We start from the raw sequence: 13284 nt of genomic DNA, 5'->3' as shown, positions 1-13284 counted from the left end.
AGTTCTCTAACACATTCTCAATTGTACTGTAAGTTACATCTGTTGAATTCTAAAAATTGTGTTGATCCATAAAGTATGTAAGATTTTAAAATGTGTCAGCAAAGTTATTTACTTGCATTGCTTCAAAAAATAATAAGGTAAAACCTGAGCATGGTGGCGCACACCTGTAATCCTAGTACTTGGAAGGCTGAGACAGCTGGATCTCAGGTTCAAAGTCAGTCTCAGCAAATTAGAGACTCTTAGCAACTAAGTAAGATCCTGATTCCAAAACAAAAAATAAAATGGACTGAGAGTGTAGCTTGGAGATAGAATGATCCTCAATTAAATCCCAAGCACCACAAACAAACACACATAATAAAGTAAAAAGAAACAAATTAATGCCATGTAAGATTTTTTTAAAAAAGAATATCGGGTTAAGGGGGAAAAAACCCATAAATTTAATGTGTGTGTGTGTGTGTGTGTGTGTGTGTGTGTGTGTGTGTGTATTGCCATAAGACATTATTGAGGTTAAAAGCAGCTTTTAAATATAAGAACATTGCCGGGCATGGTGGCGCATGCTTGTAATCCCCGCACTTGGGAGGCGGAGACAGGAGGATCGCGCTGGTTTGGAGCCAGCCGCACTGGCTGAAGAGACCCTGTTTCCAAATACAAATATAAAATAGGTCTTGGAGTGTAGCCTGGAGGTAGAGGGGTTTCCAGGTACCCCAGTACCACTATATATATATATATATATATATATATATATATATATATGTTTATATATATGAATGTGTATATATATATGTTTATATATATGAATGTGTGTGTGTATATATATAACTTATGTTTTATTAAAATGTATGGTTGTATGGTTTATAAACTAAGATTTAGAAGCTTGAAAAATAGTGTAAATAATATAATTAACTCATGAAAAGTTACAACAGAATTCCAATATGATACTTGCAAAATATGGTGTTCTTCTGCTTATAAAATTTACACAAAGGGTTAAGGAGAAAAAGGAAGTATTTCATCATTCAAAAATCCTTATGTCTTAATAAAAATTATAGTAGCGATAGTACCATGTTTCTATAATGTTCTGTATTTTTAAAGTATGTTTATGTAGCCACTATCTATTTAATCATTGAAGAAAATCAAGAAGTTAATGATTTGTCTAAAATTAAATGTTATTCTTTCATTAAAGACATTATGCCTAAAAGTAAATAATATAGGACTTGCCACATATTTTGTTTCATTGTAATATCCTTAATTATAGTCAATTACTTTCTGGTCAAACACTTTCACTCAAAATATAAGAATTTTGTTGATCCTGGTTCAATGTTTTTATTTATAGATTTTTTCCAACTATTGTATTCTATTATAAACTTCAATGTAATGGAAAATGATTAGTTTTAGCATATATATATCACAAAAAGCTGTTGAGTCTTCTTAAATTATTTTTTTATCTCTTGCGCTGAGAAGAAATGGTGACACTCAGATGTATCTAAATGTAAGTATGTAAGAATGCTAATTTCTTAAAATTTTCCATTCAAAGAGCTTGTAAAGTAGAAAAAATCACTAAGCACTTTTTGAAAATCATTTATAAATGTAGATAATGTCAATAACACCTGTTCTAGCTACTTCCTTTCATAAATATGACATTTGCGAAAGATCAGTAGCAAAATGGCAAACTATGTCTAAGTGTCTGTAAAATTCTATTACATGTTTTAGTTTCTGACACTGTTACTCATGATGGAAAATAAAAGTAATATAAAAATTGGGAGAATATTCATATTTATAAATGGGGTACATTTGCATAAAATAATGATTGAACTTTACAATTCCAATAATTGCTTCCATAATTCTCATGAAAAATACATAAGCTTAATTTATTCTTTAACCCATCTTCTTCTGAAATACAAGCTTTCATAGGGTACAATTTCAATTTGAAGCATATTATTTTTGAAAAGCCTTATTTGAATATTTTTCACTTTAGCTAGTATCTGACAAGCCTTTCATAATTATCTTACAAACCAAATTAAGAAATGTAGGTGGGGAAGAGATAGAGTTCAAATGCATTTGCACATGATTTGATTATCATGTCATAAGAATGTCAATGGTAGGAAAGTGGGTAGGCTACACTGGAGTTACACAGAGTTGTCAGGCCCTGTTTTGTTTAGGATTTGTTAATGATTTGAATAAAACTAGAAGGCAGGCTCATTGAATGTTGAAATGACATAAATCTGGAGCTATTTCATAGAAAAAGAGGATTTAAGTTCTTAAATAACAACAAAATAACTCTCAAATAATAAAATGATATTATGGGTTAAAATCTAGAAGATAAAATAAAACTGTAAAAGGAACAATTCCTATTCTATGATTTGAAATGGCAACTATACAATACAACAGGACTGGTGAAGATTTGATGAAAATGTTTTTATTAAAGCAAAAGAAGAGAGTCTTTAATTGACCATATGTCAGTATAAGTCAATGGTGTGATATCAGACAAAGAAGCACTGACTCAATATTAAACTGAAAAAGAAATGCACAGTCTATAGTATAGGATCTACTTGCCACATTTTACTCTGCCCTCAATAAAACCACATGTGTGTCCCATTCCTGACACCCCAGAAGGTCAACAAGTGTTTTCTGGGAAAGATTATAGGAGGATCAAAAATGCATATAATCAGAAAAAAAGTTAAGCCGGACATGGTGGCGCATGCTTGTAATCTCCGCGAGACAGGAGGATCGCGCAGGTTCGAAGTCAGCCGCCCTGGCTTAAGAGACCCTGTTTCCAAATAAAAATATAAAAATGGGTCTAGGAGTGTAGCCCAGAGGTAGAAGGGTTTCCAGGAACCCCAGTACCACCACCAAAAAAAAAAAAAAGAAAAGAAAAAAAGTTAAAAAACTGGGATCTTATTTGGGGGGGGGGGGTTGGGGATGAAACCCAGGGGCATTTGACCTCCGAGCTACACCCCCTGCCCTATTTTTTATTCTTTATTTTGAAACAGGGTCTCACTAAGTTGAAGAGGGCCTCACTAAGTAGCTGAGGCTGTCCGCAAACCTTGATCATCCTGTCTCAGCATGGTGAATGCTGGGATTACAAGCATGCGCCACCATGCCTGGCTGGGATCTTATTAACCTTAAAAAAGGTCAGCCTTGATAAGATTCAACACTGACCCTCAAATACTTGAAGGATTCTGATGCATTTGAGGAAACAGACATTTACCAGCAGGCAATACTGAAAACAAATAAATGAGAATGACTTAAAAATAAAATTTGGGTCAATTTATTGGACCAGTAAGATAAAACATGGCATCTAAAATCAGAAATTCAAGTGTAGACAAATTACCTAAACCTATGTCACAGAATCTTCATCTATAAAGGTTACAGAAGTTGATAATATCTGTTTTATTTAGCACAAAGACTTTTCATTAATAACCATATGAGAAAGCATATAAACATGTTTGAGACTTCAAAATGATTTGAAATGGATAATAATCAAAGTAAGCCACAAGAATTGGGCACCACAGCTGCCAAATTTTACTGGAGTAAGGTAAGACTAGACAGGACTTTGTTGCAATACTTCCAATTGCAATTACAATTTATTCACTTAACTTGATTTCAGTTAAAGGCAATAAATAGTAATAAAAGGAGAGTTGCAAAAAGTTATCTATGCTGATAATTTTGTTGGCAATGCAGAATATCCACAATTTTTATAGAATTTGAAAATAGGCTGGACTTCCACAAAGACACTCATGAACTTAAGTCAAAATCAGAAGGTGCAGCTGAAGTGCTCTCAGACAAATTAGTGCTAGTTCATTTTACCCAAGCAATTACTTCGACACTTGTGCTGCCAATCTTCAAAACATGGAATTTTCTGTCAAAATCTCTAATCTTAAATTTCAACATTTGGATAGTTGATACACTTCTTATGACCATCTGTTTGTTATATTTTGGTTTTGTTTTTCAAGCGATAAAAAAAATAACCCCTCCTTCCAGCTAGTAATGCCTACCAGTTGTTCTGAATTGACTTACCCTTTGGCCTTCTTTTCCAGGTGGACCCTGGGGGCCTTGTAGCGTGAGGGAGCCCTGAGGGGAAAAGGATTGTGTTAATAGACTGTTTCAAGAACACCTGCCTCAAAAAAGAATGTTATGAAAAAAAAATACTCACTTCATTGATTAAACAATGATTTGATTTAAATGATTTGAGCTCATCTAAGGTTAAGCTATGCAATATATTAGCCATGATGAATTGCCCTGTATTGTCTGGTTTATCTTGGTCGTTAACTCCAGAAAAGAATAAAGGGCGTTCCAAGCCAGGTGTGAGATTAAGAATCCACTTCCATTTAAAACAGGCCGTGACTGAAACCAGGTTTCACCAATGCACCATAAATAAATGGTAATGATATTTGTAAGCAGAAAAAATTACATTTTATATATTTAAACTTTATATAAAACTAAATTTTTGGTTAAGAGTATATTTATATCTTTTAAGAAAATGCATAATGTGGCATTAGATAAAATATTTCTATTTATAACATTTAACTTTTAGTCTCCTATGCATTATTCAGTGCTTTCTCATAATATTGTCAGGTGTCAGAAATAATTGTTTTATCCAGATCATAAAAATATCCCAGAAAATTACCGGTGTTGTTAATTTGAAAGTCAAGTATTTTATTTATGTATTTATATATTTATGTATATATATTTATTTATTGCAGTACTGGTGATTGAATCCAGAGACATTCTACTTCTAAGCTATACCCCCAACCCTATTTTACTTCTTATTTTTGAAACGGGGTCTCACTAAGCAGCTGGGGCTGACTGCGAACATGGGATTCTCCTGTCTCAGCTTCCCAAGTACTAGGATTACAAGTGTATGCCACCACACTAAAACTTTATTTTTTAGAGATATTTACTCTTATACAAAGAATTCCTACTCAACTTGAAACTCAAAATGATAATCATTTTTTTTAACTCTCTCTCAGTTGCTGGTCTTTCCTGCAGCTCCTCCTTTCCCTTTCAGCCTACAAATGTGGCTTAAATGGGGGCGATTTTATGCTTTCTTCTCACCTTCTCTCACCCTAAGCTCATATACTTGTTGGGCTTCAGATTTTCTACCAATAATTCCTAGATTCACGGCCTCAGTTTATCTTCTAGGCTGTATGCAGGCCCAGCATCCACTTGCCTGCTTGACATCCCACTTGGCTCTCTCACACTAAACCCTGAGCTCAGGGCCCTCCCTCCAGAACTGGACTCTCCTCCAGCCACCTCCACAAAATCCACACAGCCTCCTTCTGGCGTTCTCCAGATGCCAAGAACTCATACTCCATCTCGCCTCACTGTCCCTCTCGTCTAGTTACCAATATGGGTTAATTTTTTCTCTAAAGTATGTTTGGGCCCATTTCCCTCCACTCCTATGGCTCCCCTTATCATTTCTTGCTCATCTGAAGAGCTTCCCGTTGACTCTACATCACGGCCACAGTGACCTAAAGGAAACCTTCTTACTTTCCCTGACTGCACACGATTTGCCTATTTTGGCCTTAGAGTTCCTTGTACTTTTCCTTTCAAATACTTATCACACATTCGTTTCAATGGCTGCTTATGTAACACGCTGTTTCTCTCACCTGGCTCTAAGGCACAATAGGGAGAATCCATATCTTCTGCATCATGATGTGGGCTTGTTAATGGCTGAATGAAAACAATTCATGCTGGGGAAGCAACTCGCTCTAAAAAAAGTTTTTGATTGGAAATTTAAAGGATTTCCAAATACTTATTATTATTATTTTTGATACTGAGAACTGGACCAGGGGAGTTCTACCACTTACCTATATCTCCATTCCTTTTCATTTTGAAACAGGGTCTTATTAAGTTGCCCAGTTTGGCCTCAAACCTATGATCTTCTTGTCTCAGCTTCCCAAGTATTGAGATTATAGACACCCACCACTACTACTGGCTGGGATTCCCTATTATATATACCTTAAACTGTTTAGAATAAATACAAATCTAATGGTGCTTATTCAAATAAATCTGAATTCACCCTTATTCCAGGAGAAACATTCTTTCTTACCTATTTTTTTTTTTTTTTTTTGGTGGTACTGGGGTTCCTGGAAGCCCTTCTCCCTCTGGGCTACACCCAGAAGCATTTTATATTTTTATTTGGAAACAGGGTCTCGTAAGCTAGCCAGGCTGGCTTCGAATCAGAGTGACCCTCCTGTCTCTGCCTCCCAAGTGCGGGGGATTACAAGCGTGCGCCACCACACCCGGCTTTTCTTACCTAATTTAAAAATAATTAAGATTATTCTTTTTTTTAGTGTGTGCTCTTGGGCTTGAAACCAAGGCCTCTCAGATTCTAAACGTGAACTCTCACTGAGCTATACTCCTAGTTCCCTAGGACTCAGATTTATATTTTTCTTTAGAAGTCATGATTATCTTTAAAACAAAATACTGAATGTATTTCTGGTAATCCATAACTACTTATTTTGTACATAATGCTTTTGATTTTCTCATAGACCAAATTTTATATATGCATACTATCTAATTTTATTTTAAATAGAAAAAGTGATATACATGTTTTTTATCCTGATAGCTTTAATTTCATTAAAGTTATCAAAATTTAGTAAAATTATTGTAACTAATTTTCAAAAAAGCTAGTACAAAAATATTCTATGTGTTGCCAATTTTAAATGTTCCCCAAATCTTTCTGACTCCTCTACAATGAATGAACAGAATTTATATATTTATTAATTTCATTTTTCTCATCTGCCTTTGAATGATTTAATGTTATAGAGGCACATGAATCACATATTTTATTGATTTAGGCAGGAATAAAAACCAGCAATTGAAAAAGTAATCATTTCTGTTTGTAGTTTTAAGAAAAATACCTGCGAAATGATATGTAGCTAAGAAAATTTAGCAAATTAGGATAATTTTAGGATGGTAAATTCCTAATTTTATATGAATAACAAATGTTAAAAATCCAAATATACCAAGTATTAATTATAATTATAGAGAGTTGTGCCAGTTTTTATATTACTGACACAATCTTGGCTCTGGATTAAAACTTTCACTTTTACCCTTAGGAAAACTATTATAATTTCATGAACAGCCAAACTAATATATAACATCTTTGATATTCAGCCAAATGCTGACAGCTCTTTCAGTGTTTTTAAACATGAGTTACTAAAGCATACACAGACCAAATGTCATCAAGGGAATATGCTTAATTCTGATAAATACAATTAAAATCTACTCTTTTACTAGTTGGGGAATTATATAGAAAAAGTCTACACAATGCAAGAATATTAAATTTAATTTGGAAAGTATTCAATAAGTTAAATATACTTAAGAGAACCTTTGGTGTGCAAGATCCAAAGACTAAGATATGGTATCCATATATACATAGACCCATTTGTCAATCTCCTGAATTTTAACTCCCTGAATTCCCTTTTATCTTTTCAAAGTCCAGGATCCAGCTAAGAGTCTGATGAAAAATTGGCAAAATTTGTTTAATGTTTCATGGAACATTTCCTTTTAAAACTATCTATAACCTATTTTTAATCCTAGCCACATTGCCCAAATGTTTATAACTTCCAGCTATCTTTACTGAATATTATTTGACATTTACACATTAAATAACCTTGATATTGACATTAGTAAAAGATTGCTTGATTATACAAAAATAATTTTCCAAAACTTAGAAATTACAATTTGGAGATAATTCATTATTTATAGTTATCCAGATCACTACTCCATCCATTTAGAAAGTCAAACAATGGAATTATTCATCACTTACTATGAAAATTACAGATACACATGAGTTTACATATATAATATATAAATTACCCTATTATTTTATTATTTTAGAAATGTCACCATTTAGGTGGGCTCTACCTTTCCTTTGAGTTGACTGTGAGTTCTAGAGGACTGAAGTTCTTTTTAATTTTACTCTCTACATCACTTATAGAAGGGAGTCATTACACACTTGGTAGATTGTATCATAAAGAAGAAAGCACTGTGAGGCTCCTTGAAGAGCACATAGGTCCAACACTGCAACACATAGGCACAGATAATAACTTTCTCAACAAGACCCCAAAGGCACAAAAAATTAAAAGGTAGATCAATATGTGGGATTGCATGAAACTGAAGAGCTGCACAGCAAAGGAAACTACCAAGAACCTCAACGGAGGGCCAACAAAATAGGAGAAGATTTTTGCCAATGATTCCTTCAATAGAGGATTAATATCTAGAATATACAGAAAACTCAGGAAACTCAGCTCTAAGAAAACAAATAACCCGATCAAAAAAATGGGCAAGTAAACTAAATAGATACTTCTTAAGGAAGAAATTCAAATGACTAATAAATGCATGAAAAAATGCTCAATATCATTAGCAATCAGAGAGATGTAAATCAAAACTACTCTGAAATTCTACCTAACTCCAACTAAATTGGCAATCATTCAAAACACAAACAACAACAAATGTTGGTGAGGATGTGGAGAACTGGGAACTCTAAAACATTGTTGGGATTGCAAATTAGTGCAACCACTCTGGAAAACATTATGGAGGATCCTCAGAAGAATGGGAATGAACTTACCATATAACCCAACAATATTTGGGTATCTACCCCAAAAGAATGAAAACCAAACTACCAAACTAATGCATGCATATTTATGTTCATAACTGCACAATTAACCATTGCCAAACTATGGAACCAGCCAAGATGTCCATCAACAGATGAATGGATTACAAAACTGTGGGATATATACACAATGGAATTTTACTCAACTATAAAGAAAAACACAATTATTACATCACTTACAGGGAAATGGATGGATCTGGAGGACATTATACTAAGTGAAAACATAAGAAATCGAATGCTCTCCCTAATATGTGAAAACTAGGGGGGAAATGGGTCAAAGCAGAAACTCTAGGTGAAGGAGATTCTATAAATGAGCAAATAAGATGACCTAGTTGAGAGGCTGGAAGGGGTGGCAGAGGGAAAATTCTCTAACGCATATTTAACAAACATATCAATGTTAATCACTAAGCCAAATATGAGAAGGGAGGGGGAATGAATGCATGCACATGTGTCTGCACCATCTTGCATCCCATTAAGATGAATACAATGCACCAATAAAAAAAATTTAAAAAAGAATGCACACACAAAAAAGAATAAAACACTGGTGTAGAACAGTGCTGAGTACTGGTGTTAGGGAATAGGTTTCTGCTCTGCAATTCATTTTTATTTTCACAACTTTGACTTCAATAATACATCGAATAACTTAAAAGTATCTATCTTCCCCATTCTGAAGTCATCATTCCATTCTCTGATATTTACAATTGTCTTATAGTTCATTTAAGAATTAATCATTATCAACTATAACTTCATATTTTTCACGTCTTTGACAACTACTTGATGTTTTACAGATTTATACAATTTTTTCTAGAAAATCATATTATTTTTTTATTAAATTTTTATTGGTGCATTGTATTTATACATCATTAATGGGGTAAAAAACTTGTGTAGGCATAAATGCACACATCACCCAGCCAGCCCCCACCCAGTCCCCACCTCACTCCCTCCCCATCCCTCCCTCCCATGTTTGGTTTAGTGGTTAACTTCAATATGAATAAGTACATCATGCACTTTAAAGAGTTCCCCTCCCCACCTCCCATCCCCACAGTTAGGTTGTCTTATTTGCTCCTCTATAGGATCTCTTTTTGCACCTGGAGTTCGCCCTGGCTTTCACATATTAGGGAAAGCATCCGATTCCTTACTTTTTGTGACTGACTAATCTCACTTAGCATAATGTCCTCAAGATCCATCCATTTCCCTGAAAATACCGCAATTGTATTTTTTTTATAGCTAAGTAAAATTCCATTGTGTACATATCCCACAGTTTTGTAATCCATTCATCTGTTGATGGACATCTTGGCTGGTTCCACAGTTTGGCTATGGTGAATTGTGCAGTTATGAACATAGATTCACATGCATTAGTTTGGTAGTTTGGTTTCCTTTTTTTTTGGGTAGATACCCAGAGTGGTATTGCTGGATCGAATGGTAGATTTGTTCCCATTATTCTGAGGATCTTCCATACTGTTTTCCAAAGTGGTTGCACTAATTTGCAATCCCACCAACAATGTTTTAGAGTTCCCTCTTCTCCACATCCTCACCAGCATTTGTTATTCTTCATGTTTTTAATGATTGCCATTCTAGTTGGAGTTAGGTGAAATCTCAGGGTAGTTTTGATTTGCATCTCTCTGATTGCCAATCATGTTGGGCATTTTTTTCATGCATTTATTGGCCATTTGAATTTCTTCTTTCATGAAGTGTCTAATTAGTCACTTGCCCATTTTTTGATTGGATGATTTGTTTTTTTAGTGTTGAGTTTCTTGAGTTCTCTATATATTCTAGATATTAGTCCTCTATCAGAGGTGTAGGTGTAGGTGTAAAAAATCTCTCATTCTGTTGGCTCTCAATGGAGGTTCCTGACAGTTTCCTTTGCTGAACAGAAGCTCTCAATTTCCTGCAATCCCACACATTGATTCTTTTGGTTTGTTGTGCCTTTGGGGTCTTGTTGAGAAAGTTTTTTTCTGTGCCTATGTGTTGCAGTGTTGGACCTACGCCATCTTCAAGGAGCTTCAAGGTCTCTGGTTTAATTTCCAAGTCTTTGATCCATCTTGAATTGACTTTTGTGCAGGGTGAGAAAGTGGAATAAATTTCCAATTTTCTGCATATGGTTAACCAGTTTTGCCAACACCATTTGTTGAACAGGCTATCTTTTTTCCAGTGTATGTTTTTGGCCCCTTTGTCAAAATTCAATTGGCTGAAAGTGTGTGGACTTGTTTCTGGGTCTTCTATTCTGCTTCATTGGTCTATGTATCTGTTTTTTTTTTTTTTGCCAATACCATGCTATTTTTATTACAATGGCTTTGTAGTATAGCTTAAAGTCAGGTATTATGATTCCTCCTGCATGGTTTTTGTTGCTGAGAACTACGTTGGCTATTCTGGGCCTTTTGTTATTCCAAATTTAAGAACTAATTTTTCTATGTCTGTCAGGAATGATCTTGGTAGTTTAATGGGCATTGCATTGAATCTGTAGATCGCTTTTGGAAGTATGGACATTTTGATAATATTTATTCTGCCTATCCATGATCATGGAAGATCTTTCCTCCTCCTCCTCCTCTTCCTCCTCCTCCTCCTTCTCCTCTTCCTCCTCTTCCTCCTCCTCCTTCCTCCTCCACCTCCTTCCTCCTCCTCCTCCTCCTCCTCCTCCTCCTCCTCCTCCTCCTCCTTTCTTTTTTGGTGGTATTGGGGTTCCTGGAAGCCCTTCTACCTCCAGGCTACACTCCTGGACCTATTTTATATATTTTTTGAAAACAGGGTCCCTGAAGCCATTGTGGCTGGCTTCGAACCTGCACAATCCTCCTGTCTCTGCCTCCCAAGTGCAGGGATTACAAGCATGCGCCACCATGCCTGGCTTAGATCTTTTCATCATCTAAGATCTTCTTTGATTTCTTTTTTCAATGTTTAATAATTTTCTTTGTAGAGATCTTTTACTTCCTTGGTTAAGTTTATTCCTAAGTATTTTATTTTTTGTGGGAGAATCATATTCTTAAATATCTTTATACTTATAATACATTTGAATAACCTGTGTATTTTCTCTTTAATTTTATTTTTCAAAGAATTTCTATTTATTTTTTCCTACTTTTTCCATCTATTTAGTCTGATACAAAATAACTGTAACCTGGGCGTGGTGGCACATGCTTATATTCCTCCTGAGACAGGTGGGTTGAGGTTCACAGACAGCCTCATCTACATAGTGAGGCCCTCTGCAACTCAGTGAGACCCTGTTTCAAAATAAAATAATAAAATGTAGGGCTGGGGGTATAGCTTGGAGGTAGAATGCCTGTGGGTTCCATCCCCAGTACTGCAAAAAATTAATTAATTAATTAATTGTAAATTTAGTTATTTCTAAATTTTTCAAACATGTGAATTTATAAGTTTTCTAAAAGAGAAGCTCAAGAACATATTTAGATTTTCATGACATGAATATCTGCTTATGTTGATATAAGCATTCATTGTTTTTTCTCAGTAGAATTCTGGATATTAAAAATGTTGATAAAAAATGGAATTCATAAAGATGTTACTTCTTTTGGCCAGCATAAAAATATGCAAAAAAGAGTATGAGCCAGCTAGACCATTTTAAGTTCGAAAAGAGAGCTATTGCAATATGGCATATTTTATATAGCTCTCTCTGGACAATCTGCTGATTATTTAAGACAGACTAGGGCTTACTATCATGGAAGCCCATGTAAATATTTAATCAAGAAATTACTTAGAATTAACTGGTTCTGAACAGAATTTTGAAGTGTTTAACAAATATATCAAATGTTTAGTAAAGTTAATAGCATAGGCTAATTGCATTTGAAAACATTTTCATTTGTGAAAAGAGGCAAGATATATTCATAACTCCTCAATCAAGGAAAGGAGCCAGAGGTATAAAATAGAAAATTTATTTTAAAGTATTATTTTCACTCCCTTGTCAGGAATGTTGCAGTACATATGATACCTAATACTCAAATACTTCAACAAAAATGTTATGTGATTAAGTGCATTTTAAGTGTTATGATTATTGCTTTAGAATATGCTTCATAGACTTGAAACATAAGATTAAGTAGAATCTGCATAACTTCTTAAAATACAAATAGGGGATTTTCTATTTTCAAATACAATGTACAAATGTCTTTACAAAAATATTCCTGTCTTTAATATGAGGGCAAACTTTACATTGGGGGCATGGGAATAAAATATTGTTTTATCTCTATGCTTGGTTCTTTTGACAATTAATTATTTTATGAAAATTTCTAGGAAGTAGGTTTTATAAAGGCAAAAGCTAAATAAGAAAAATAGACATATGGTCTAGTAATGGGAAGTGATTTTCATATTAGTTCTGAGAAGTAAAGTTTAAGAATGTTTACATTAATAAATTAAAGAAATATCTGGGTGTGGTAGCACATACTTGGAATCTTAGTACTTGGGATTTTGAATTCTTGTACTTGGGAGGCTGAGACAGGAGGGTTACAGGTTCAAAGCCAGCATCAGCTACTTAGTGAGGTCCTCTGCAACTTAGTGAGAACCTGTTTCAAAATAAAAAGAATAAAAAATAGGGCTGGGGTGTAGCTCAGAGGTAAAATGCTCTTATGTTCAATTCCGGTGCAGCAAAAAATTAATTACTTAATTAAATAAACAAATGACCAATTATAAGTAATTCCACAGAATTATCATGACACAAGAAAGAA

The 13284-nt window shown here is 34.3% G+C and overlaps 1 protein-coding gene across 1 annotated transcript in view; it reads right to left on the bottom strand.

The window, feature by feature from the left end:
- The window catches only part of COL19A1 (collagen type XIX alpha 1 chain), a gene marked incomplete at both ends in the record, with an annotated part of 383978 nt that overhangs the window by 167375 nt on the left and 203319 nt on the right, over window positions 1-13284 (bottom strand). Inside the window, one exon of the mRNA XM_080699922.1 lies at window positions 4015-4068. Within this exon, the coding sequence (XP_080556048.1) occupies window positions 4015-4068 (54 nt within the window). The remainder of the gene's footprint in view (window positions 1-4014; window positions 4069-13284) is intronic.

Source organism: Muscardinus avellanarius (genome assembly GCF_963383645.1).
Source record: "Muscardinus avellanarius genome assembly, chromosome: 8".
Classification (NCBI taxonomy): Eukaryota; Metazoa; Chordata; class Mammalia; order Rodentia; family Gliridae; genus Muscardinus; species Muscardinus avellanarius.
This window is presented reverse-complemented; position numbering and strand designations above follow the sequence as displayed.